The sequence below is a fragment of the Bubalus bubalis genome, chromosome 7, assembly GCF_019923935.1.
Source record: "Bubalus bubalis isolate 160015118507 breed Murrah chromosome 7, NDDB_SH_1, whole genome shotgun sequence".
NCBI lineage: Eukaryota > Metazoa > Chordata > Mammalia > Artiodactyla > Bovidae > Bubalus > Bubalus bubalis.
The window spans coordinates 16,593,877-16,621,681 of NC_059163.1; the positions used below are offsets into that span (position 1 = coordinate 16,593,877).

The 27,805-nt window shown below is 39.3% G+C and overlaps 1 protein-coding gene across 11 annotated transcripts in view; it reads left to right on the top strand.

Annotated features, from left to right (window-relative positions):
- Positions 1 to 27,805, top strand: part of MAPK10 (mitogen-activated protein kinase 10) — a 626,159-nt gene that overhangs the window by 550,883 nt on the left and 47,471 nt on the right. For all 11 annotated transcript variants that reach the window (XM_025289763.3, XM_025289759.3, XM_044945682.2 and 8 more), the window contains one exon: positions 3,953 to 4,077. In XM_025289763.3, the coding sequence (XP_025145548.1) occupies positions 3,953 to 4,077 (125 nt within the window). The remainder of the gene's footprint in view (positions 1 to 3,952; positions 4,078 to 27,805) is intronic.

Here is a 27,805-nt window from a genome sequence, read left to right on the forward strand (position 1 = left end):
AGCTTCTTTATAGGATTGAAGACATAGAATAAATTTGGCAAGCTATAAAGTATAATATAAGTAATATTTTAATTCTTATTCTAACTTATGACATTTCAGAAATTGGGGATATGAAGCAAATCTTATTTTTTTCCTTTGCCGGGGGAAGAAATCCTATCCCTTAAAATCTATGTGAACCTGGGAAAGTTATCTAATCTTTCTGTACCTTCTTTAACAAACTAAAGCAAGAAGTGTCTATCTTATAGGATCATTGGGAGGATTAATTGAATAATTTGTCAAGCACTTAGAACACTGCCTGTCTCATACTAAATGCGCAGTAACTGTTAGATATAAAAATAATAATAAATATTTATTAATAATAAAATTATTTCCAGGGGATCTATGTTGTTGTTAAGTTGCTATGTTGTCTCTGACTCTTTGTGACCCCATGGACTGTAGCACACCAGGCTCCTCTGTCCTCCTCTATCTCCTGGAATTTGCTCAAATTCACATCCATTGAGTCAGTGATGCTATCTAACCATCTTATCCTCTGCTCATCTTAACCTCATCATATCTTCTTCTTTTGCTTTCAATCTTTCAGAGTATCAGGGTCTTTTCCAATGAGTTGGCTCTTCACATCAGGTGGTCAAGTATTGGAACTTCAGCTTCCCCTGGGACCCCATGGACCCCATGGAATTCTTCAGGCCAGAATACTGGAGTGGGTAGCCTTTCCCTTCTCCAGGGGATCTTCCCAACCCAGGATCAAACCCAGGTCTCCCACATTGCAGGCGGATTTTTTACCAGCTGAGCCACAAGGGAAGCCCAAGAATACTGGAGTGGGTAGCCTATCCCTTCTCCAGCGGATCTTCTCGACCCAAGAATCGAACTAGGGTCTCCTGCATTCTTTTCCAGCTGAGCTATTAGGGAATCCCCCCCACCTCAAAAGGACATACACTTGTGAAATTTTACTGCAAATGTTCAGTGGACAATTAATTAGTTACAGATTAAATGTACAGACTTAATTTATAGCTAATATAGAATTAAATGAGATGGAGAAACCAAAATATAGTGTTACAACTTTCCAGGGTCATATTGTCTTCTCCAGACTTCCATCTGGTGGTTTTTAATTAAGTACGGTGTTGTTTCTGTGTCTGTGACACTTTCGTTACACAGTTGGGTTTCTCCCTTCAGCTACCTGTACCACTCTCTGAATTGTATAATTATTGAATTTTAATTGTAACACAAAATCAGCAAATTATAAAGAATTACACAAATAATCAAAGGGAAGGATTTATTCTACTGTTATTAAAGAGTGTAAGACATTTACTTGCAAACAAAAGAATGAAAGATGAAGAATTAAAATCTTTTCCTCTTCCTCATTTTGTTCCCTACAAGCAGTAGTGATCATTGTTTCTTAGTGAGATTATTTGGTGTTCCAGTAGTTCATTCACCCATAGATGAGGAGACCACCCCAACCCCTACTCTTCCAAGAACAGAAATGTGGGTGACATGAGAACCCATGGAGTGTGTGAGTCTGGGTATAAAATCAGTTACAAATCAAAGAGGTCTTGAACCAATGAAATAGACACAGACCTGTTAAGTTAACAATCAGAGAAACGAATACTGAAAATCATTGTATATTTCTGTACTTTTGTCACTCTTGTGAACTTCAAAGTGTCAATTTGGGAGTAGCAGAAATTAAGTGTTTGGAATTGAGATCCCCAGAAAAATGACTAATAGAAATAAAAAATCTTCCAGTAATTTAACTAGTGATTTTTTAAAAATATATAATTAGTATAAGTAAATGTGAATATTTTATTAAAATGTAATAACACAAGAAATATAAATGCTGTAGAGGTGAAAATTAGATTGCCACATTTTAACTCTAGTATAATCAAAATTATGAAACAGTACATAAAACTAGAAGGGACTACATTAATAATAAGAATGATTGCTTCCAGATGGTGGGGAAGGTTAGCTTTTCTGGATTTTATGTTTTATGTAATTTCAAAATTTTATAATTAACCATATTTCATTAATAATAAACAATTGCTATTTAAAAATTGGTACATATTCATGAATTCAAACACACTGCCTTTTTCCTAATTTAGCAAACCAGTTTAGATTTTCCTTTCTTTAATTTGAAGTTTTACCATGTTTGGAATAAATTGAATATTTTCACCATAAAAATTTCCAAATCAGTTTGGATCCTTATTTTCTGAAACATTTTTTGTATTTTCGGATATGTTTAGAGCATCCTTTAGAAAAGTTAGGGGCTTCCCTGGTGGCTCAGATGGTAAAGAATCCACTTGTGATGCAGGAGAGCATGGTTTGATCCCTAGGTTGGGAAGATCCTCTGGAGAAGGGGGTGACTACCCACTCCAGTATTCTTGCCTGGAAAATCCCATGGTCAGAGAAACCTGCTGGCTACAGTCCATGGGGTCACACACACACAGTCAGACATGACTGAGCAACTAATATACTTCACTCAGCAATGTTATTAAATAAATACATTTACTGATTATCACTGTGCAAATTTTTTGTATCCCTAGCATCTGAAATTGTACCTGGCACACAGTAGATGATGTATATTGAATAAATTGAATATTGAATAAATAAACAAGATTCCCTGCATCAATTTGGTTACTAAATCTTGTGGATTTTTTCTCTCAGATTTGTCCCTTTCTCTCAATCCTTGAAGCTTCTGCTCCCATTAAAGTCCTCATTATTTCTCCCATTCTCTAAAAGTCACCTCTAACTTCCTTGCCTCCCTCCAGATACTGCTTTGTCCTTTTTTGCAGCTCTGAAGTTTTAAAATGAGTGGTGTGCACTCACTTTGTTTCCTTTTAAAAAACACTTCTTTTAACTTTATTTTTAATTATGCAAGCAATACATGTACAAATTTTCTTCCTCTCAGAGGTACCTATGATTTTCAATTTGTCTATGATCCTTGCAGAATTTTTCTATGCATTTATATCCATAAATAGAGATAAATGTTTGTTGTTTTATTGGGAAGAGGCAGATTTATACAGTGGCATTAGGATCTATGGGTCATTCTGCAGTTATTTTTTCACTTAATACCATGTCTATGTGAATACATCTGAAAGTGAAAGTTGCTCAGTCATGTCTGACATTTTGTGACACCATGGACTGTAGCCTGCCAGGCTTAAAACTGCCAAACTTAATTGGTACAAGTAGATGACTCTTGAGAGTCCTTTGGACTGCAAGGAGATCAAACCAGTTGATCCTAAAGGAAAGCAGCCCCAAACATTCATTGGAAGGACTGATGCTGAAGCTCCGATACTTTGGCTGCCTGGTGAGAAGAGCTGACTCATTGGAAAAGACCTTGATGCTGGGAAAGATAGAAGGCAAAAGAAGAACGGGGTGGCAGAGGATGAGATGGTTAGATAGCATCACCAACTCAATGGACATGAATTTGAGCAAACTCCAGGAGATAGCGAAGGAGAGGGAAGCCTGGTGTGCTGCAGTCCATGGTGTTGCAATGAGTTGAACATGACTTAGTGACTGAACAACAGCAACATTTAGATTGTTTAAAATGCTTAATCCTTGACCAATGCTGCAGTGAGCATCCTTTCTGGATGCTTTTCCTGAACATGTGCAATTGTTTCTCTAGACTGTATACCTAAAAGTGGAACTGTTGGGTCATAAGTTATTCACATTTAAAATTTTAAAAGATACTCCCAAATGTGCCCTCTAAAAAAATCTTTATCAATTTACACTGCAACCAACATGAATGAGATTATTGAATATTATGCCATGTTTTATTTGTGTGTATTTGATGGATAAAAATATTTCATTGTTTCATTTTGCATTTCCCTAAACACTTGGTGAAGTTAGCTGATGTTTGGAAGGAAGGTGCTAATTGACTTTTTAAAAAATATTTTTCCCTCCAAAAAATTTCCTTGCCAAAATCAAAATTTAACCATTTTTTTTCTTCATTCATTTTTTTCAGCCAGCCAAGCCAGAGACTTGCTGTCAAAGATGCTAGTGATTGACCCAGCAAAAAGGATATCAGTGGATGATGCCTTACAACATCCGTACATCAATGTCTGGTACGACCCTGCTGAAGTGGAGGCGGTAAGGTTTAGGTTTATTTTATTTTCTTTCCACAAACAAATCATAGTAACTGGGTGCTCCATGGTGTGCACTGAAAGGGAGTTAGAATCCAAAAGAATTCTCAAAGGGCCTTCATAAAATTCCTAAGTCACAAAGCGACTACCTTCCCTTCTAAAAGTTATTTTCTTCAACCTATGTTTTGAGTTGCATTTCTTTTTCAGGATTTCCTATGTGAGATGGTGATTCAATCCAACACCTTGGCTATTCATGACACACTTCCACTAGTTTTTGTTAAATTATTAACACCACCAGTATCTCCTTCTTATATTTAATGATCAGTCTCTCTTGATGCAAACTAAGTAATAAAAAATGTAATAGAGGAGAAATCTCTTTGCCTCTGTTCCAATCAGGTTCCTGGTTTTAATAAACTGTGGTACTGAGAACATTTATTCTTTTTAATTAACTTATTTATTTTAATTGAAGGATAATTACTTTACAATACCATGATGGTTTTTGCCATACATCCATGTGAATCAGTCACAGGTGTACATGTGTCCCCCCATCTTGAACCCCCGTCCCACATCTCTCCCCACCCTATCCCTCTCAGTTGTCCCAGAGCACTGGCTTTGGGCACCCTGCTTCATACATCAAGCTTGTACTCGTCATCTGTTTTTCATATGGTAATGTACATGTTTCAATGCTGTTCTGTCAAATTATCCCACCCTTCCCTTCTCCCACTGAGTCGAAAAGTCTATTCTTAACATCTGTGTCTCCTTGGCTGCCTTGTATGTAGGATCATAATTACTGTCTTTCTAAATTCCATATATATGTGTTAATATACAGTATTTGTCTTTCTCTTTCTGACTTACTTCTCTCTACATAATAGACTCCAGTTTCATCCACCTCATTAGAACTGATTCAAACAGATTCCTTTTTATAGCTGAGTAATACTCCATTGTGTATATGTACCACAACTTCCTTATCCATTCATCTGCTGATGGACATCTAAGGTTGCTTCCATGTCCTAGCTATTGTAAAAAGTGTTGCAACGAACAATGGAGTACATGTGTCTCTTTCAATTCTGGTTTCCTCAGGGTGTATGCCCAACAGTGGGATTGGGGGATTGTATGGCAGCTCTATTTCCAGTTTTTTTTAGGAATCTCCACACTGTTCTCTCAAGTGGCTGTACCAGATTGCATTCCCACCAACAGTGTAAGAGGGTTCCCTTTTCTCCACACCCTCTCCAGCATTTACTGATTGTAGGCTTTTTGATGATGGCCTTTCTGACCGGCATGAGATGATACCTCATTGTGGTTTTGATTTGTATTTCCCTAGCTGAGTGCCGAAGAATTGATGCTTTTGAACTGTGGTGTTGGAGAAGACTCTTGAGAGTCCCTTGGACTGCAAGGAGGTCCAACCAGTCCATCCTAAAGGAGATCAGTCCTGGGTGTTCATTGGAAGGACTGATGCTAAAGCTGAAACTCCAATACTTTGGCCACCTCATGTGAAGAGTTGACTCATTGGAAAAGACCCTGATGCTGGGAGGGATTGGGGGCAGGAGGAGGAGGGGACAACAGAGGACGAGATAGCTGGATGGCATCACTGACTTGATGGACATGAGTTGGAGTTGATGATGGATAGGGAGGCCTGGCGTGCTGCAATTCATGGGGTCGCAAAGAGTCGGACATGACTGAGCGACTGAACTGAACTGACTGAATAATGAGTGATGTTGAGCATCTTTTTCATGTGTTTATTATCCATCTGCATATCTCCTTTGGAGAAATGTCTAAGTCTTTTGCCCACTTTTTGATTGGGTTGCTCGATTTTCTGGTATTGAGCTGCACAAGCTCCCTTGTATATTTTGGAGATTAATTCTTCATCAGTTTTTTCATTTGCTGTTGTTTTCTCCCATTCTGAAGGCTGTCTTTTCACCTTGCCTATAGTTTCCTTCATTGTGCAAAAGCAGAACATTTAGATTATAAAGCTTTTACTAGGCCATTGGTGACTTCGTGAAGCTTTGCATAAATTAGATGAGAGAAATTGGGTATTTCAATAAGGCCACTGTCTCAGGTTGGTTCTAAGTTGACTGCCATAGGAAGGTATATCTCCATATTTTCCATCGAGACATAGTATAAGAATCTTCTCAGAAGCATAACTCTTTAATTTTTTGCCTATCTCCTTTTCTCTAAGTAGATCCAGGGCTGCTCAGGAAACAGGGCTATTGTTTTGCCCATGTGTGTTCAATAGGCCTCCCAATAGGAATGTCCTTCTGTCCCTCTTTTAAACTTTACTATCAACAGTGTTACCTTCTCCCATCAAAATCTCACATTCTTTGAAAACCTGTGCTAAATGATTCATAGTACCTTCAAATTACTTTGCTTGAATTGGTCATTAATTTTCTATTTGAAATACTCTTTCTATTTGTTTTCTTGTGAACTTCACTATATACCAGGGTATTCTGGCCCATCCAAAGCTTGCTTTTTTTGGCTTTTTTGTTCTGCTTCACTGTGTCAGAGATGTTAGGTTCAAGCTGGCATTAATTCTCCTCCCTTCTTCACTGGACAATTGAGAGCTGAAGGATGAGAATAAAGATCAGGTAGAATCAAACTTTATAGACATAATATTAAAAAAGCAACTTTTCATAGTAACCCAGTTCTTAAGCATTACAAAATTTCTGAGAAAATAATTCAGTGATAAATGACTTTCCTGTATGGAAACTGAGGTATAACATTCTAACATTTTCTTAAGACCTTCTTTCTTAAGCAGCTTTACAATGATGATGAAATTTTAATTTGCTTAAAATTAATTTTAGTCACTTGACTTGATTTTTACAAAATTTTGTTGTTGTTCAGTCAATCACATGTGTCTGCCTCTTTGCAACCCTATGGACTGCAGCACACCAGGTTTCCCTGTCCTTTACCTTCTCCCGGAGCTTGCTCAAACTCATATCCATCGAGTCGGTGATGCCATCCAATCATCTCATCCTTTGTTATCCCCTTCTCCTCCTGCCTATATTTCTATTTTATATGTTTTCTAAAGGATGCATGAGCTTCCCTGGTAGTTCAGCTGGTAAAGAATCTGCCTGCAATTCAGAAGACCCCAGTTTGATTCCTGGGTTGGGAAGATCCCCTAGAGGAGGGCAAGGTAACGCACTCCAGTATTCTTGTTTAGAGAATACCTATGAACAGAGGAGTCTGGCAGGCTACAGTCCATGGGGTTGCAAAGAGTCAGACATGACTGAATGACTAAGCACAGCACAGCACAAAGGAAACACAGCCATATAGTTTGATGAGAAAAACCAATACTATAGACTCAACACTTGGAAGCAAATCTTTTCTTCTGAACTCATAATGCAAGAATCATTGCAGTTGCCTCAAGAGTTTTAAAGAAGTGTACACAGAATGTAGCAAATGAACACTTAATACTACCTATTTATTTCCAATTTATTCTTATGTGAATTTGCAGTTGATTTTTTTCTAGACTTTCAACTCAGTTTAGTCCAGTTCAGTTCAGTTCAGTTGAATAGGCATCTCTGACTCTTTGTGACCCCATGGACTGCAGCACACCAGGCTTCCCTGTCCATAACCTACTCCCGCAGTTTGCTCAAAGTCATGTCCATCGAATCAGTGATGCCATCCAACCGTCTTGTCCTCTGTCATCCCCTTCTCCTCCTGATTTCAACCTTTCCCAGCATCAGGGTCTTTTCTAAAGAGTCAGTTCTTTGCATCAGGTGGCCAAAGTATTGGAGCTTCAGCTTCAAATCAGTCCTTCCAATGCATATTCAGGACTGATTTTCTTTAGGATTGACTATTTTGTTCTCCTTGCAGTCCAAGGGACTCTCAAGAGTCTTTTCCAACTCCACATTTCAAAAGCATCAATTCTTTAGTGCTCAGCTTTCTTTATGGTTCAATTCTCACATCCATACATGACTATTGGAGAAACCATAGCTTTGACTAGACAGACCTTTGTTGGCAAAGTAATATCTATGCTTTTTAATATGCTGTCTAGGTTGGTCATAGCTTTTCTTCCAAGGATCAAGTGTCTTTTAATTTCATGGTTGCAATTACCATCTACAGTGATTTTGGAACGCAAGAAAATAAAGTCTCTCACTGTTTCCATTGTTTCCCCATCTATTTGCCATGAAATGATGGGACCAGATGCCATGATCATCATTTTTTGATTGTTGAGTTTTAAGCCAGCTTTTCCACCCTCCTCTTTCACCTTCATTAAGAGGCCCTTTAGTTCCTGTTTGCTTTCTGCCAATAGGGTGGTGTCATCTGCATATCTGAGGTTATTGATATTTCTCCCGGCAATCTTGATTCCAGCTTATGCTTCATCCAGCCTGGCATTTCTCATGATATACTCTGCATAGAAGTTAAATAAGCAGAGGGTTAATATACAGCCTTGATGTAGTCCTTTCCCAGTTTTGAACCAGTCCATGTTTCCATGTCTAGTTCTAACTGTTGCTTCTTGACATGCATACAGGTTTTGCAGGAGGCAGGTAGGGGGTCTGGTATTCCCATCTCTTAAAGAATTTTTCACAGTTTGTTGTAACCCACATAGTCAAAGGCTTTAGTGTAGTCAATGAAACAGAAGTAGATGTTTTTATGGAATTCTCTTGCTTTTTCTATGACCCAACGGATGTTGGCAATTTTATCTCTGGTTCCTCTGCCTTTTCTAAGTAAAATCCCTAAAATTAAATATTCTTAGTTTAATTCTAATGCTCTTAAAACTGAAAAAAAAAACTAGTGTTCTTACAACTAAAAACTAGAATTTCTTCCAATCTCTCATTCTTGGGAAATACTTCAAATATATTCCTGGGGTAGAATGAAATAATGAAATAAGTAAGAGAAAGTATGATGTAGACATATGTGAAAATTAAGCATGATTTTTTTTCTCTGATGATTTTTGAGGTTATGCTGATGAAATTTTAGATAAACATAAATTATTTGAAATTACTGCTCAGTTATTTTGATAGCTGGAATCATGTTGCATATATATTTTTCCTTATATGTAATGTAATGTGTATAATGTGTTTTTAATGGATTGTGGCCTAGAGTTTAATTGGAGTCATAAAGTCTGTATTTGTAATTCACTTGTAATTATGTTGCCTATAAAAGAGACAGTTGCTTAGAATCTATAACAGCATATTAATGAATAGTTTCAATGGGTTTTTAAATTAATTTTAACTTCTTATGAAAGATTCCTCTAAAGTATAGAAAGATCAAATTTAGGGTACTTAAAAGGCTAGAATCTTTTTCTCAGTCATTTCAATATTGCCAAAGTGAGTGTCTTTGAAGGAAAAGAGGGGCAAGTAGAGGATTTAATAAAGGAGAAAGTGCAAAAGAATATGATGTCTTTAGGAAAAATAGAGGGTAGAGAAGTGCTATGTGTATTAATCAGTTAATCATACTACAAGCTATCTTATCACATTTCCAAAAGTGCCAAACTACCAAACTGAAAAGAGAAGAGCATATGAATGGTGTCATAATGCTAAGAGAGAAAATTATTCATGTAACAATGAAGTTGAAAGTGTAAAAAGTTGAATGTCAAGGTTAATATTCATCTTTTTGTGTAACACAACATCGAATTTGAAGTTAGATCTGTTCAGATTATTAGCAAGTTCTTATTCAAGTAATGTTCAGAGCAACAGAAATATGTTCCTCAAACACAAAGGCCACATTTACTGTCAATACTTTTTCATGAAATGATTGGGAGGTATTCTCACTGTTTCAGTATTCATTAAGAAGAGTTCGATATCAGACATAAATGCCATTTATTGAGTTGTTTGCATCATCACAAATGTGGAAAGATGCATTCAGTTTAAATTCCTGTTCTGTCACTTACAAGCTGGCCTAATTCAAGTTTCTTGTCTCAACTCCGTTTTCTTAACTAGGAATAGAGAACAATCATACGTATTGTAGGGTGTTCTTCAGGAATTTAGAGTTAATGTAGATAAAGTACTTTGTACAGTGCTTGGTAGCCAGTAAATATCACACAAATTCTTATTCTCATAATCATTACTATTATGATTTTTACTTTCATGCCTTTGCTATGTGTGTGTGTGTGTGTGTGTGTGTGTGTGTATGTGTGTGTGTGTTAGTCACTCAGTCGTGTCTGACTCTGTAGCCCCATAGACTGTAGCTTGGCATACTCCTCTGTCCATGGGATTCTCCAGGCAAGAATACTGGAGTGAGTTGCCATTTCCTTCTGCAGGGGATCTTCCTGACTCAGGGGTCGAACTCAGGTCTCCTGCATTACAGGCAGATTCTTTACTGACTGAACCATCAGGGAAGCCTGCTCAAGCCTTTGCTACCTTTTGATATTCAGAAAAACAGATATATTTGGTGAAAAAGAGGAGCTGGTCAAGAAACTATAGAAATAATCTACATTTTTAAAAAAATCACTAAAATCCATCTAGTTCCTGTAAGATTTTAAATAGTTGGCTTTTATTTATTTATTTTGCTGATGTAGACCCTCCAAGTATAAGAAAATCCAGTACCATTAATTTAAGCCAACATAAAGACAAATTATGGGGCTTCCCAGGTGACTCGATGATAAAGAATTCACCTGCCATCGCAGGAAATGCTGGTTCAGTCCCTGGGTGAGATTTCCCTGGAGTGGGAAATGGCAACTCACTCCAGTATTATTGCCTTGAAAATTTCATGGACAGAGGAGCCTGATGGGCTACAGTCCATGGGGTCACAAAGAGTCAGACACAACTGAGAATGCAAGCATGCATCCAGAGATAAATTACATTGTTTACAAATATTCATTATAACTATTGATATCTTTAAGAAATTAGTGTATAGTCAGGGCAATTTTAGGGAATCAGCTTGACATTTTCTCTGTACTCTGTTGGAGGGAAATACAGAGACAGTAGGGATCAGCTGCCTTGTTTCTTATCTGATTCCTGAGTTTAGAGATCCTGCTAGGATACAGGATGACTCTCACCTTGCAACCCCTGAGAATAGGCATATGGATATACTTTAGGAGGATTTTTGTGAACTGCAAGCTAAGGAGGAGTCAATTAACTCTGTCTCAGGGCATATAAAAAAGTAACTTAAGAAGAGTATGATATGTGACCTTTTTTTTTTATATACATAGTTTTAACTTTTTCAGAAACTTCTGAGCACCCTATGAAAGCTCATGAGTATAGGAAACTTACTAAGGGCTTCTGTAATTCTTCTGTGTTGGAGATGAGGGGGAGGAAGATGGAGGGGAGGAAGAAGGGAGGGAGAAATGCTTGGCTACCAAACCAAAGACATCCAATCTCAAAGGCATCATCATGGGAGTTCCCTGGTGGCCCAGTGGCTAAGACTCCATGTTCACAATGCAGGGGGCCCATGTTTGATCACTGGTCGGGGAGCTAGGTCCCACATGCCACAACTAAGAGTTCACATGCCACAACAAAGATCCCAGAGTAGCCAAATAAATATTCAAAGTAATCATCATGAAGATCTCAATTAGGAACTTACCATGTTAGAGAGGGACATTCATTTCTCAATTCATGATAAAAAGGACAGCTTCTAACCTAACACTAGAACTATTGTCTCCTGGGATACTGCTCCTGGGGGCCAGACTCATGGCCAGTAGTCATCAGGTCCACTGTTGGAAGGCTCTGTCTCTGAGAAGCCCAGATACAGTCCTAAATGGTCAAAACATCACTCTGGGAATCTGGACAGAGGGACAGGTTGAACCAGTCAGGCAGCTGTTATCTGAGAATTCTGCCCTCCAGTTGGCAAGCCATAGGTACTTGACAGTATAGGGGAGGAGTGGCAGGCAACCCAAACCTTCTGCCTGGTGACTGAGTCAAAGTGACAGGAGAGAATGCTGGAAGAGAGGCTTGAAACATGGGCCTCAGCTGAGAATGGACTAGAGAGAGAGGTTGGGAATATAAATATACCTGCCATCCATATAGAGATCAAGGGAAAAGGTGTGGCTAATCCAATCCAGTTTCAGTGGAGTGTGATTAGGAAAGCAAAGCCAGTGCTGAACCTATTTGTTATTTCTTATCCAATTCAAGATTAATTTGGGAATTGGGACAAGGCTGTGTGGGAATTTAATCTACCTATATAGACCCTAAGTTAAACAACCTGGTTGTCAGCTCCCCAGTGAGAGAATAACTTGGGAAACAGAGTAATGCTTACATGTATTAGTGCTGAAGTTCAATTAAAATAAGCATGGTGAAAATGTAAGCCCAGAATAGTCAGTAATGTTACAAATTTACTGTTTATAACATAAGGTAATTAATAGAGCCTTAAATGTTTTATTAATATTTACTATTACATTGCTCTAGGGATTATGTTATTTTTGTGAGCAGTGAAAGTATAGGAACAAGCTAACCTATTATAAGCTCTTTTACTGCAAGGCCATCATAGATTTCATGCTCTTTGAGCAGTGTTACTCTCTGACATTATTTTATTTATCTTGTCTGCCTTTGTATCTTATTGGTCATTACCAAAGTGAGCACATGGAAGAGATGACCAACCATACACGAAATATGCACTATTTTTTATCTTTTTGTGACATAGATGTGTAAATTTTAATGTTGTGTATGTCTAGAAATTTATTCAAGGTAAATCTTAAATGAGAGCTTAAAGATCATTGTAGAATGTTTGCGTGCTACAGTTCGTCCAGTATCAGCATCCAGAATATCAGCTCTAACAATTATGAACAGCGACAGGCACACAGATTAGAAAGCATGAGGAGGAGAGTAGAATAGGGCTAGGTGTGGAATCAGAAAGCATCAAAAAGAGAATCAGAAGCCTGTGTTAAAGTAGCACAGATTCTAGAGCTTTGTCTGAGCAATCCAGAGTGAGGGCTAACTCAGATGTGAACAAATCACATAGGGCAGGGCGGGCACATTGGACCAGTTCAGCAGAAACATGTACTCTAAGGTCAGAGGTCTGAGCAGATACCACCCTACAGGGCATTTATACAGAGGCAAAGCTAAGAACATTTTCTGATCACAGGGCAAAAGCCAAGAGCAGATAGAGCAGATATGCTTTTCTCTTTCTCTCTCCTTTTAAATTTTAACCATATTTAATTGTACAGTTCAGTGGCACCAAGTACATTCACATTGTTGTGCAACTCTTACCATCATCTATCTCCCGAATTTTTCACCTTCCTACACTGAAACTGTCTCCATTAAACATTAACTCCTCATCTCCCTCACCCTCCCCACTCCAACTCCGCCTTCTGGTCCCTGGCATCTACCAATGTACTTCCTGACTCTATGAATTTGACTATTCTGTTGTTGTTCAGTCACTTAGTCATGTCCAACTTTTTGTGATCCCATGAACAGCAGCACTCCAGGCTTCCATATCTTTCACCATGTCCCAGAGTTTGCTCAAACTCATGTCATGATGGATGGCATCACTGACTTGATGGACATGAGTTTGAGCAAGCTTCAGGAGTTGGTGATGGACAGGGAATCTTGGCATGCTACTGTCCGTGGGGTTGCAAAGAGTCAGACATGACTGAGCAACTGAACTGAATTGAACTGAACATGTCCATTGAGTTGGTGATGCCATCCAACCATCTCATCCTGTGTCATTCCCTTCTCCTTCCGCCTTCAATATTTCCCAGCATCAGGGTCTTTTCCAATGAGTCGACTCTTTGCATCAGGTGGCCAAATTATTGGAGCTTCAGCTTCAACATCAGTCCTTCCAATGAATATTCAGAGTTGATTTCCTTTAGGGTTGACTGGCTTGATCTCCTTGCAGTCCACAGACACTCAAGATTTTTTTTTCCAGCACTATATAGTTTGAAGGCATCAATTCTTCAACACTCAGCCTTCTTTATTATGGTCCAACTCTCATATCCATGCATGACCACTGGAAAAACTATAGCTTTGACTATATACACCTTTGTTGGCAAAGTAACCTCTCTGTTTTTTAATACGCTGTCTGGGTTTGTCACAGCTTTTCTTACAAGGAGCAAGCATCTTTTAATTTCATGGCTACAATCACTGTACACAGTGATTTTGGAGCCCAAGAAAAAGAAGTCTGTCACTGTTTTCATTGTTTTCCCATCTATTTGCCATGAAGTGATGGGACCAGATGCTTTTGAACTGTGGTGTTGGAGAAGACTCTTGAGAGTCCCTTGGACTGCAAGGAGATCCAACCAATCCATCCTAAAGGAGGTCGGTCCTGGGTGTTCATTGGAAGGACTGATGTTGAAGCTGAACTCCAATACTATGGCCAACCTGATACGAAGAGCTGACTCATTGGAAAAGACCCTGATGCTGGGAAAGATTGAGGGCAGGATTAGAAGGGGATGACAGAGGATAAGATGGTTGGATGACATCACTGACTCAATGGACATGGGTTTGGGTGGACTCCAGGAGTCGGTGATGGACAGGGAGGCCTGGCGTGCTGCGGTTCATGGGGTCGCAAAGAGTTGGACATGACTGAGCGACTGAACTGAACTGATCTAAACTGATGGGACCAGATGCCATGATCTTTGTTTTTTTTGTTTTTTTTTTAAATATAAATTTATTTATTTTAATTGGAGGCTAATTACTTTACAATATTGTATTGGTTTTGCCATACATCAACATGAATCCACCACGGGTGTACACATGTTCCCCATCCTGAACCCTCCTCCCACCTCCCTCCCCGTACCATCCCTATGGGTCATCCCAGTGCACCAGCCCCGAGCATCCTGTATCATGCATCGAACCTGGACTGGCATTTTGTTTCACATATGATATTATACATGTTTCAATGCCATTCTCCCAAATCTTCCCACCCTCGCCCTCTCCCACAGAGTCCATAAGATTGTTCTATACATCTGTGTCTCTTTTGCTGTCTCGCTTACAGGGTTATTGTTTCCATCTTTCTAAATTCCATATATATGTGTTAGTATACTGTATTGGTGCTTTTCTTTCTGGCTTACTTCACTCTGTATAATAGGCTCCAGTTTCATCCACCTCATTAGAACTGATTCAAATGTATTCTTCTTAATGGCTGAGTAATACTCCATTGTGTATATGTACCACTGCTTTCTTATCCATTCATCTGCTGATGGACATCTAGGTTGCTTCCATGTCCTGGCTATTATAAACAGTGCTGCAATGAACACTGGGGTACACGTGTTTCTTTCCCTTCTGGTTTCCTCAGTGTGTATGCCCAGCAGTGGGATTGCTGGATCATAAGGCAGTTCTATTTCCAGTTTTTTAAGGAATCTCCACACTGTTCTCCATAGTGGCTGTACTAGTTTGCATTCCCACCAAGAGTGTAAGAGGGTTCCCTTTTCTCCACACCCTCTCCAGCATTTATTGCTTGTAGACTTTTGGATAGCAGCCATTCTGACTGGCGTGAAATGGTACCTCATTGTGGTTTTGATTTTGCATTTCTCTGATAATGAGTGATGTTGAGCATCTTTTCATGTATTTGTTAGCCATATGTATTCTTCTTTGGAGAAATATCTGTGTAGTTCTTTGGGCCATTTTTCTGATTGGGTCATTTATTTTTCTGGAATTGAGCTGAAGGAGTTGCTTGTATATTTTTGAGATTAATTCTTTGTCAGTTGCTTCATTTGCTATTATTTTCTCCCATTCTGAAGGCTGTCTTTTCACCTTGCTTATAGTTTCCTTTGTTGTGCAGAAGCTTTTAATTTTAATTAGGTCCCATTTGTTTATTTCTGCTTTTATTTCCAATATTCTGGGAGGTGGGTCATAGAGGATCCTGTTGTGATTTATGTCGGAGAGTGTTTTGCCTATGTTCTCCTCTAGGAGTTTTATAGTTTCTGGTCTTATGTTTAGATCTTTAATCCATTTTGAGTTTATTTTTGTGTAAGGTGTTAGAAAGTGTTCTAGTTTCATTCTTTTACAAGTGGTTGACCAGTTTTCCCAGCACCACTTGTTAAAGAGATTGTCTTTTCTCCATTGTATATTCTTGCCTCCTTTGTCAAAGATAAGTTGTCCATATGTGCGTGGATTTATCTCTGGGCTTTCTATTTTGTTCCATTGATCTATATTTCTGTGTTTATGCCAGTACCATACTGTCTTGATGACTGTGGCTTTGTAGTAGAGCCTGAAGTCAGGCAGGTTGATTCCTCCAGTTCCATTCTTCTTTCTCAAGATTGCTTTGGCTATTTTAGGTTTTTTTGTATTTCCATACAAATTGTGAAATTATTTGTTCTAGCTCTGTGAAAAATACCATTGGTAGCTTGATAGGGATTGAACTGAATCTATAGATTGCTTTGGGTAGTATACTCATTTTCACTATATTGATTCTTCCAATCCATGAACATGGTATATTTCTCCATCTATTAGTGTCCTCTTTGATTTCTTTCACCAGTGTTTTATGGTTTTCTATATATAGGTCTTTAGTTCCTTTATGTAGATATATTCCTAAGTATTTTATTCTTTTCATTGCAATGGTGAATGGGATTGTTTCCTTAATTTCTCTCTCTGTTTTTTCATTATTCAGTTCAGTTCAGTTCAGTTCAGTCACTCAGTCGTGTCCGACTCTTTGCAACCCCATGAATCGCAGCACGCCAGGCCTCCCTGTCCATCACCAACTCCTGGAGTTCACTCAAACTCACGTCCATTGAGTCAGTGATGCCATCCAGCCATCTCATCCTCTGTTGTCCCCTTCTCCTCCTGCCCCCAATCCCTCCCAGCATCAGAGTCTTTTCCAATGAGTCAACTCCTCGCATGAGGTGGCCAAAGTACTGGAGTTTCAGCTTTAGCATCATTCCTTCCAAAGAAATCCCAGGGCTGATCTCCTTCAGAGTGGACTGGTTGGATCTCCTTGCTGTCCAAGGGACTCTCAAGAGTCTTCTCTAACACCACATTTCAAAAGCATCAATTCTTTGGTGCTCAGCCTTTGTCATTATTAGTGTATAGGAATGCAAGGGATTTCTGTGTGTTGATTTTATATCTTGCAACTTTACTATATTCATTGATTAGCTCTAGTAATTTTCTGGTGGAGTCTTTAGGGTTTTCTATGTAGAGGATCATGTCATCTGCAAACAGTGAGAGTTTTACTTCTTCTTTTCCAATTTGGATTCCTTTTATTTCTTTTTCTGCTCTGATTGCTGTGGCCAAAACTTCCAAAACTATGTTGAATAGTAGTGGTGAAAGTGGGCACCCTTGTCTTGTTCCTGACTTTAGGGGAAATGCTTTCAATTTTTCACCATTGAGGATAATGTCTGCTGTGGGTTTGTCATATATAGCTTTTATTATGTTGAGGTATGTTCCTTCTATTCCTGCTTTCTGGAGAGTTTTTATCATAAATGGATGTTGAATTTTGTCAAAGGCTTTCTCTGCATCTATTGAAATAATCATATGGCTTTTATTTTTCAATTTGTTAATGTGGTGTATTATATTGATTGATTTGCAGATATCGAAGAATCCTTGCATCCCTGGATAAAGCCCACTTGGTCATGATGTATGATCTTTTTAATGTGTTGTTGGATTCTAATTGCTAGAATTTCGTTAAGGATTTTTGCATCTGTTTTCATCAGTGATATTGGCTTGTAGTTTTCTTTTTTGTGGCATCTTTGTCAGATTTTGGTATTAGGGTGATGGTGGCCTCATAGAATAAGTTTGGAAGTTTACCTTCCTCTGCAATTTTCTGGAAGAGTTTGAGTAGGATAGGTGTTAGCTCTTCTCTAAATTTTTGGTAACATTCAGCTGTGAAGCCGTCTGGACCTGGGCTTTTGTTAGCTGGAAGATTTCTGATTACAGTTTCAATTTCTGTGCTTGTGATGGGTCTGTTAAGATTTTCTATTTCTTCCTGGTTCCGTTTTGGAAAGTTATACTTTTCTAAGAATTTGTCCATTTCTTCCAAGTTGTCGATTTTATTGGCATATAATTGCTCATAGTAGTCTCTTATGATCCTTTGTATTTGTGTGTTGTCTGTTGTGATCTCTCCATTTCCATTTCTAATTTTATTGATTTGATTTTTCTCCCTTTGTTTCTTGATGAGTCTGGCTAATGGTTTGTCAATTTTATTTGTCCTCTCAAAGAACGAGCTTTTGGCTTTGTTGATTTTTGCTATGGTCTCTTTTGTTTCTTTTGCATTTATTTCTGCCCTAATTTTTAAGATTGCTTTCTGTCTACTAACCCTGGGGTTCTTAATTTCTTCCTTTTCTAGTTGCTTTAGGTGTAGAGTTAGGTTATTTATTTGACTTTTTTCTTGTTTCTTGAGGTATACCTGTATTGCTACGAACCTTCCCCTTAGCACTGCTTTTACAGTGTCCCACAGGTTTTGGGTTGTTGTGTTTTCATTTTCATTCATTTCTATGCATATTTTGATTTCTTTTGTGATTTGTTGGTTATTCAGCAGTGTGTTGTTCAGCCTCCATATGTTGGAATTTTTAATAGTTTTTCTCCTGTAATTGAGATCTAATCTTACTGCATTGTATTCAGAAAAGGTGCTTGGAATGATTTCAAATTTTTTTGCATTTACCAAGGCTAGATTTATGGCCCAGGATGTGATCTAACCTGGAGAAGTTTCTGTGTGCGCTTGAGAAAAAGGTGAAATTCATTGTTTTGGGGTGAAATGTCCTATACATATCAATTAGGTCTAACTGGTCTATTGTATCATTTAAAGTCTGTGTGTCCTTGTTAATTTTCTGTTTAGTTGATCTATCCATAGGTGTGAGTGGTGTATTAAAGTCTCCCACTATTATTGTGTTATTGTTAATTTCCCCTTTCATACTTGTTAGCATTTGTCTTACATGCTGTAGTGCTCCTATGCTGGGTGCATATATATTTATAATTGTTTTATCTTCTTCTTGGATTGATCCTTTGATCATTATGTAGTGTCCTTCTTTATCTCTTTTCACAGCCTTTGTTTTAAAGTCTATTTTGTCTGATATGAGTATTGCTACTCCTACTTTCTTTTGGTTTCTATTTGGGTGGAATACCTTTTTCCAGCCCTTCACTTTCAGTCTGTATGTTTCCCTTGTTTTGAGGTGGGTCTCTTGTAGACAACATATATAGGGGTCTTGTTTTTGTATCCACTCAGCCAGTCTTTGTCTTTTGGTTGGGGCATTCAACCCATTTACACTTAAGGTAATTATTGATAAGTGTGATCCCGTTGCCATTTGCTTTATTGTTTTGGGTTCGAGTTACATGCCCTTTTTGTGTTTCCTGCCTAGAGAAGATCCTTTAGCATTTGTTGGAGAACTGGGTTGGTGATGCTGAATTCTCTCAGCTTTTGCTTGTCTGTAAAGCTTTTGATTTCTCCTTCATATTTGAATGAGATCCTTGCTGGGTACAGTAATCTGGGCTGTAAGTTATTTTCTTTTATCACTTTAAGTATGTCCTGCCATTCCCTCCTGGCCTGAAGAGTTTCTATTGAAAGATCAGCTGTTGTCCTTATGGAAATCCCCTTGTGTGTTATTTGTTGTTTTTCCCTTGCTGCTTTTAATATTTGCTCTTTGTGTTTGACCTTTGTTAAGTTGATTAATATGTGTCCTGGGGTGTTTTGCCTTGGGTTTATCCTGTTTGGGACTCTCTGGGTTTCTTGGACTTGAGCGATAATTTCCCTCCCCATTTTAGGGAAGTTTTCAACTATTATCTCCTCAAGTATTTTCTCATGGTCTTTCTTTTTGTCTTCTTCTTCTGGGACTCCTATGATTCAAATGTTGGGGCATTTAACCTTGTCCCAGAGGTCTCTGAGATTGTCCTCATTTCTTTTAATTTGTTTTTCTTTCTTCCTCTCTGATTCATTTATTTCTACCATTCTATCTTCTACCTCACTAATCCTATCTTCTGACTCCCTTATTCTATTTGTTCCCTCCAGAGTGTTTTTATCTCATTTATTGCTGCTGCTGCTAAGTCACTTCAGTCGTGTCTGACTCTGTGTGACCCCGTAGACATTAGCCCACCAGGCTCCCCCATCCCTGGGATTCTCCAGGCAAGAACACTGGAGTGGGTTGCTATTTCCTTCTCCAATGCATGAAAGTGAAAAGCAAAAGTGAAGCCGCTCAGTCGTGTCCGACTCTTTGCGATCCCATGGACTGCAGCCTACCAGGCTCCTCCATCCATGGGATTTTCCAGTCAAGAGTACTGGAGTAGGTGCCATTGCCTTCTCCACATTTATTGCATTATTCATTATATATTGACTCTTTTTTATTTCTTCTTCTGTTGCTGCTGTTAAGTCACTTCAGTCGTGTCTGATTTTGTGCGACCTTATAGACGGCAGCCCACCAGGCTCCCCCATCCCTGGGATTCTCCAGGCAAGAATTACTGGAGTGGGTTGCCATTTTCTTCTCCAATGCATGAAAGTGAAAAGTGAAAATGAAGTCACTCAGTCGTGTCTGACTCCTAGCGAACCCATGGACTGCAGCCTACCAGGCTCCTCTGTCCATGGGATTTGCCAGGCAAGAGTACTGGAGTGGGTTTCCATTGCCTTCTCCGTCCTTGTTAAACCTTTCTTGTATCTTCTCAATCCTTGTCTCCAGGCTATTTATCTGTGTTTCCATTTTGTTTTCAAGATTTTGGATCATTTTCACTATCATTATTCAGAATTCTTTATCAGGTAGATTCCCTATCTCTTCCTCTTTTGTTTGGTTTGGTGGGCATTTATCCTGTTCCTTTACCTGCTGGGTATTCCTCTGTCTCTTCATCTTGTTTATATTGCTGTGTTTGGGGTGGCCTTTCTGTACTCTGGCAGTTTGTGGAGTTCTTTTTATTGTGGAGTTTCCTCACTGTGGGTGGGGTTGTAGGGGTGGCTTATCAAGGTTTCCTGGTTAGGGAACTTGTGTTCATGTTCTGGTGGGTGGGGCTGGACTTCTTTCTGGAGTGCAATGAAGTGTCAGTAATGGGTGATGAGATGTCAGTGGGTTTGGAGTGACTTTGGGCAGCCTGTATACTGAAGCTCAGGGCTATGTTCCTGTGTTGCTGGAGAATTTTCATGGTATGTCTTGCTCTGGAACTTGTTGGCTCTTGGGTGGTGCTTGGTTTAAGTGTAGGTATGGAGGCGCCACTGATCTAGAGCCAGACATCCTGGAATGTGAAGTCAAGTGGGCCTTAGAAAGCATCACTACGAACAAAGCTAGTGGAGGTGATGGAATTCCAGTTGAGCTATTTCAAATCCTGAAAGATGATGCTGTAAAAGTGCTGCACTCAATATGCCAGCAAATTTGGAAAACTCAGCAGTGGCCACAGGACTGGAAAAGATCAGTTTTCATTCCAATCCTAAAGAAAGGCAATGCCAAAGAATACTCAAACTACCGCACAACTGCATTCATCTAACATGCTAGTAAAGTAATGCTCAAAATTCTCCAAGCCAGGCTTCAGCAATATGTGAACTGTGAACTTCCTGATGTTCAAGCTGGTTTTAGAAAAGGCAGAGGAATCAGAGATCAAATTGCCAACATCTGCTGGATCATCGAAAAAGCAAGAGAGTTCCAGAAAAACATCTATTTCTGCTTTATTGACTATGCCAAAGCCTTTGACTGTGTGGATCACAATAAACTGTGGAAAATTCTGAAAGAGATGGGAATACCAGACCACCTGATCTGCCTCTTGAGAAATTTGTATGCAGGTCAGGAAGCAACAGTTAGAACTGGACATGGAACAACAGACTGGTTCCAAATAGGAAAAGGAGTACGTCAAGGCTGTATATTGTCACCCTGCTTATTTAACTTCTATGCAGAGTACATCATGAGAAACGTTGGACTGGAAGAAGCACAAGCTGGAATCAAGATTGCCAGGAGAAATATCAATAACCTTAGATATGCAGATGACACCACCCTTATGGCAGAAAGTGAAGAGGAACTAAAAAGCCTCTTGATGAAAGTGAAAGTGGAGAGTGAAAAAGTTGGCTTAAAGCTCAACATTCAGAAAACGAAGATCATGGAATCTGGTCCCATCACTTCATGGGAAATAGATGGGGAAACAGTGGAAACAGTGTCAGACTTTATTTTTCTAGGCTCCAAAATCACTGCAGATGGTGACTGCAGCCATGAAATTAAGAGACGCTTACTCCTTGAAAGGAAAGTTATGACCAACCTAAATGGCATATTCAAAAGCAGAGACGTTACTTTGCCAACAAAGTTTTGTCTAGTCAAGGCTATGGTTTTTCCTGTGGTCATGTATGGATGTGAGAGTTGGACTGTGAAGAAGGCTGAGTGCCAAAGAATTGATGGTTTTGAACTGTGGTGTTGGAGAAGACTCTTGAGAGTCCCTTGGACTGCAAGGAGATCCAACCAGTCCATTCTGAAGGAGATCAGCCCTGGGATTTCTCTGGAAGGAATGATGCTAAAGCTGAAACTCCAATACTTTGGCCACCTCAATGCAAATAGTTGACTCATTGGAAAAGACTCTGATGCTGGGAGGGATTGGGGGCAGGAGGAGAAGGGGAGGACAGAGGATGAGATGGCTGGATGGCATCACTGACTCGATGGACGTGAGTCTGAGTGAACTCCGGGAGTTGGTGATGGACAGGGAGGCCTGGCGTGCTGCGATTCATGGGGTCGCAAAGAGTCAGACATGACTGAGCGACTGAACTGAACTGAATGGAGGCATTTGATGAGCTCCTGTATATTAATGTTCCCTGGAGTCAGGAGTTCTCTGGTGTTCTCAGGATTTGGACTTAAGCCTCCTGCTTCTGGTTTTCAGTCTTATTTTTACAGTAGCCTCAAGACTTCTGCATCTATACAGCACTGATGATAAAACATCTAGGTTAAATATGAAAAGTTTCTCCACAGTGAGGGACACCCAGAGAGGTTCACGAGTTACCTGGAAAAGAGAAGAGGGAGGAGGGAGATAGAGGTGACCAGGATGACATGAAGTGGAATCAAAAGAGGAGAGAGCAAGCTAGCCAGTAATCACTTCCTTATATGCCCTCCACAATCTGGACTGCTCAGAGATGTTCGTGGAGTTATACAAAGAAGAGAAGAGGGAGGAAGGAGACAGAGGTGGCCAGGAGGATAAAGGGGGGAATCAAAAGGAGAGAGACAGATCCAGCCAGTAATCAGTTCCCTAAGTGTTCGTCACCATCCGGAACACACAAAGAGATTCACAGATTTGGGAAGAGAAGAGAAGGAGGAGGGAGGAGATAGAAGCAACCTGGTGGAGAAAAAGGAGAGTCCAAAGGGGGAGAGAGCAGTCAAGCCAGTAATCTTGCTCCCAAGTAAAAATGGGTACTGAAGATAGGGTTCTTAAAGGTACAAAATTGATACTAAATACCAAAAAGCAAAGATTAAAAATCTAGAGTAGAGATTGGATTTTCAAAAATACAATATTAAAGAAAAAGAGGGGAAAAAATTCACAAAAATTATAATATATATATATATATATATATGAAGTTTGTTTTAAAAAATAGGGTCTCTATCTCTCTCTTTTTTTTTTTGCAAAGTAATAGTAGGTTATAAAAATGAAAATTAAAGGAGTAATAGAGGACTTAAAAATAAAAAAAATTAAAGAATGATAGTAAAAATAGTAAAAATATGTCTAGGACTTGCTCTGGTGTTGTTGTGGGCAGTGTGGGGTCAGTTCATTTTCAGATAGCTCCTTGATCCTGCTTATATTTCTCAAGATATATAGGCCCCTTCCTATGTAGTTGGTACTATCTACAGAGTTTTAATCTATTGCACCTGTCACTTCCAAGGAGGGTCCCTCTGTTTTAGCTTCTTTTGTTTGCTGGTCTCTTCAGTGTCTAATTTCCACCCTGGCACAAGGGGGCAGTGGTGGACACTTTTCTAGACTCCACTTGTTCAGTTGTGCTGTGGGGAGGGAGGGATGCTGCAAACAAATAACACTGGCGTGTGCTCGCAGTGTCTCGGCCACATTGGGTTTGCCTGCGCTCATGGTGTTTGTGCTTTCCCTGTCTGCACTGCTTAGGCTCTAGGTTGCTCTGCCAGGAACTGTCTGAGGCCAGCCCTGGGTAGTATGCACTTCCCAGGTCTAAGCTACTCAGGTTTAGGTATTCGGATAGTCCTCAGAGGCGCAGACTCGGTTGGGCCTGAGTTTTGTGCCCTTCCCAGATCCAAGAAGCTCAGGTGACCAGGTGTTTGGCGAGCACAGTCGCTGCGACTTATCACCTCCCCTGTCCCTGCCGCTCGGTTTTTTGGGTGTATAACTGGCGCACCTTCTCAGGCGGATGCTGACCGTCCAGAATCCCAAGAAAAAGGCTTTTTGCGTGGTAGTTATCCTACAGTCTGGTTTGCTATCCCAAGCAACCTTATTTCCCTCAGATTTCCCTCGGGGCATTCAGGCTCTGTCCTTACTCTAAACAATGCAGCCGGCACCTCCCTGCCCAGCCCCCGCTTGCTAGTGGCGAATGCAGGCATCTACGCTGCTTCTCTGCTGGGGGAGTTACTGTTGGGCACGTAATCTGTGGGTTTTAATTATTTATTTATTTTTCCTCCCGGTTATATTGCCCTCTGTTGTTCCAAGGCTCACCACAGACTCGGCAGTGAGAGTGTTTCCTGGTGTTTGGAAACTTTTCTCTTTTTAAAGACTCTCTTCACAGGCTGGAGCTCCGTCTCTACCTCTTTTGTCTTTTTATCTTTTATATATTTTTTCTACCTCCTTTTGAAGACAACGGGCTGCTTTTCTGGGTGCCTGATGTCCTCTGCTGGCATTCAGAAGTTGTTTTGTGGAATTTTCTCAGCGTTCAAATGTTGTTTTGATGAATTTGTGGGGGAGAAAATGGTCTTCCCATCCTATTCCTCCACCATCTTAGGACTGCTCCCCCCACCCCCATTTTCTGAATGTTGAGTTTTAAGCCAGCTTTTTAACTCTCACTTTCATCAAGAGGCTCTTCATTCCTTTTAATTTTCTGTCATTAGGGTGGTATCATCTGCATATCTGAAGTTATTGATATTTCTCCTGGCAATCTTGATTCCAGCTTGTGCTTCATCCAGCCAGGCATTTCACAGTATGTACTCTGCATATAAGTTAAATAAGCAGGGTGACAATATGCAGCCTTGATGTACTCCTTTTCCAATTTGGAGCCAGTCCATGGTTCCATGTCTGGTTCTAACTGTTGCTTCTTGACCTGCATATAGGTTTTGCAGGAGGAAGGTAAGGGGGTCTGGTATTACCATCTCTTAAAGAATTTTCCAGTTTGTTGTGATCCATACAGTGAAAGGCTTTAGCATAGTCAGTGAAGCAGAAGTACATGTTTTTCTGGAACTCTCTTGCTTTTCTTATGATCCAATGTTTGTTGGCAATTTGATCTCTGGTTCTTCTGCCTTTTCTAAATCTAGTTTGTAAATCTGGAAGTTCTTGGTTCACTATGGGTCAGCTTGAAGGATTTTGAGCATTACCTTGCTACCATGTGAAATGATTGCAGTTGTGCAGTAGCTTGAACATTCTTTGACATTGCCTTTCTTTGGGATTGGAATGAAAACTGACTTTTTCCAGACTTGTGGCCAGTGTTGAGTTTTCCAGATTTGCTGGCATATTGAGTGCAGCACTTTTACAACATCATCTTTTAGAGTTTGAAATAGCTTAGCTGGAATTCCATCATCTCCACCAGCTTTGTTCATAATGATGCTTCCTAAGGTTCACTTCGGAGAAGGCAATGGCACCCCACTCCAGTACTCTTGCCTGGAAAATCCCATGGATGGAGGAGCCTGGTGGGCTGCAGTCCATGGGGTCGCTAGAGTTGGACATGACTGAGCGATTTCACTTTCACTTCTCACTTTCATGTATTGGAGAAGGAAATGGCAACCCACTCCAATGTTCTTGCCTGGAGAATCCCAGGGATGGGGGAGCCTGGTGGCTACTGTCTATGGGGTCGCACAGAGTTGGACACGACTGAAGTGACTTAGCAGTAGCAGTAGCAAGGTTCACTTGACTTCGCACTCCAGGATGTCTGGTTCTAGGTGAGTGATCACACCATTGTGGTTATCTGGGCCATTAAGATCTTTTTTGTATAGTTCTACTATGTATTCTTGCCACCTCTTCTTAATATCTTCTGCTGTTAGGTCTGTATCATTTCTGTCCTTTATTTTGCCCATCTTTGCATGAAATACTCCCTTGGTATCTCTAATTTTCTTCAAGAGATCTCTGGACTTTCCCATTCTATTGTTTTTCTCTATTTCTTTGCACTGATCACTTAGGAAAGCTTTCTTATCTCTCCTTGCTATTCTCTGGAACTTTGCATTCAAATGGGTATCCTTTTCCTTTACTCTTCTGCCTTCTATTTCATTTCTTTTCTCAGCTATTTGTAAGACCTCCTCAGATGCTTTTTTGCATTTCTTTGATTAGGCACACTTAATCTGCAGAGGAGAAGACTCTGGCTTCTTACCAGGAAATCATGAATACTATGCCAACCTGAATGTCTTGGCAAGAGAGCATTTCTCGTTGGGTTTTCAATGGAATATGTGTACTCCCTTGTGTATGTTGGTATCACTTTTTCAGTTGTTTGTTGTGTGGCTGAGGAGGAGCCTGCAGCTTGTGGAGCCAACGCTGAACAGCCCATGCATGGGGACGTGAGGGACTCAGCCATCTGTTTTCCTTTAGGTTGTTTTCATGCTACTTTTTTGTTGCCAAGCAGGTAAAACACACCAAAAAAGGCCACTCTGTCATTCTTTCTTCTCATTCACTTCTTGGTTGGTTCTTTGTTCTTTGTTCTTTGTCTTTTCTTCTCTTATTAGCCCGTCTTCTTTATCCAGCTCCTACAGAGTTATTCACATTTGTTTTGATTATTTATTAACAATTTAGTATTTATTCACTCTGTAAATATTTATTAAACCCAAACTGTGTGTCCCACACTGACCTAGCTTCTGGTGATTCAGCAGTGAATTAAAAACAAAACAAAACAAAAATAGTGCCTGCTTTTACTGATCTTCTATTTCTCTTAAATATATCTTGAATATTCAATTAATAGCTAATGAAGATTTTTATTGATTGGGAATTTTATAACTTATCATTTCTGGACCTAAATGACTCCAAATGTGGGTTATCTACCTTACTTGAGTATTTAACTTGTTTAGTATGTAAGATTCTGAATGTAAGAAGAATCTGTAATAATTGTCCCTCAACGTTAATCAGGAATAACTAGATAGCAATGACCATCTTCCAATCCTTGACCTGATGTGCATCAATTACTTTGAAACCTGTTTAATAAATTATGATAGTCTATCTCTAGCTATGATATTAAAAAACTATTTGACTTTGAATACAAATCAGTGTCCTATGTATGTTTTAGTAACTGTAACACACAGATTATTATTGAATAATCAAAGAATCCTGAAGTTGGCATACTAAGTAAAGACTTCATGTGTAGTTTAAAGATTCATCTATAAATATATTGGCTATCTGGGGCCTTCCAAAAATTCAAGTTATTGAGGATGATGGTGGGAAATTATTCTCCTTTTCTACTTCTAATTCTCCTGAATATATAGTAAAAGCTAATATTATTTGATTACAAATATCATGTATTAGCTTTTTCTATTACTTACTTCATGAATGAGTTATTGTTCATATTATCTTTATCTTCACTAACTATGGCTTAACCAGCTATCTTCTACCAAATTCTCTTGAGTCCATAGAAGTTCCTAAAACAATGTGATAAAGAATAGGCTTATAAATATTTTCATTTATAAATGCATTAAATGCATTCTGGTAGACTCAGAATGAATGTAAATTTAGGAATGAGAAAAATATGAGCCACTGTGAGTATGAACTTGATGCCTCTCATGTTCAAAGAGTCCCTCAGCAGTTTACATTTTGGTGATAAACCACTGAATAAGAGGTATATGTGTTTGCTTCAAATATTTTACAATCTCTTTACTAATTCAGTGAGTCTAACACCATTAAACATGA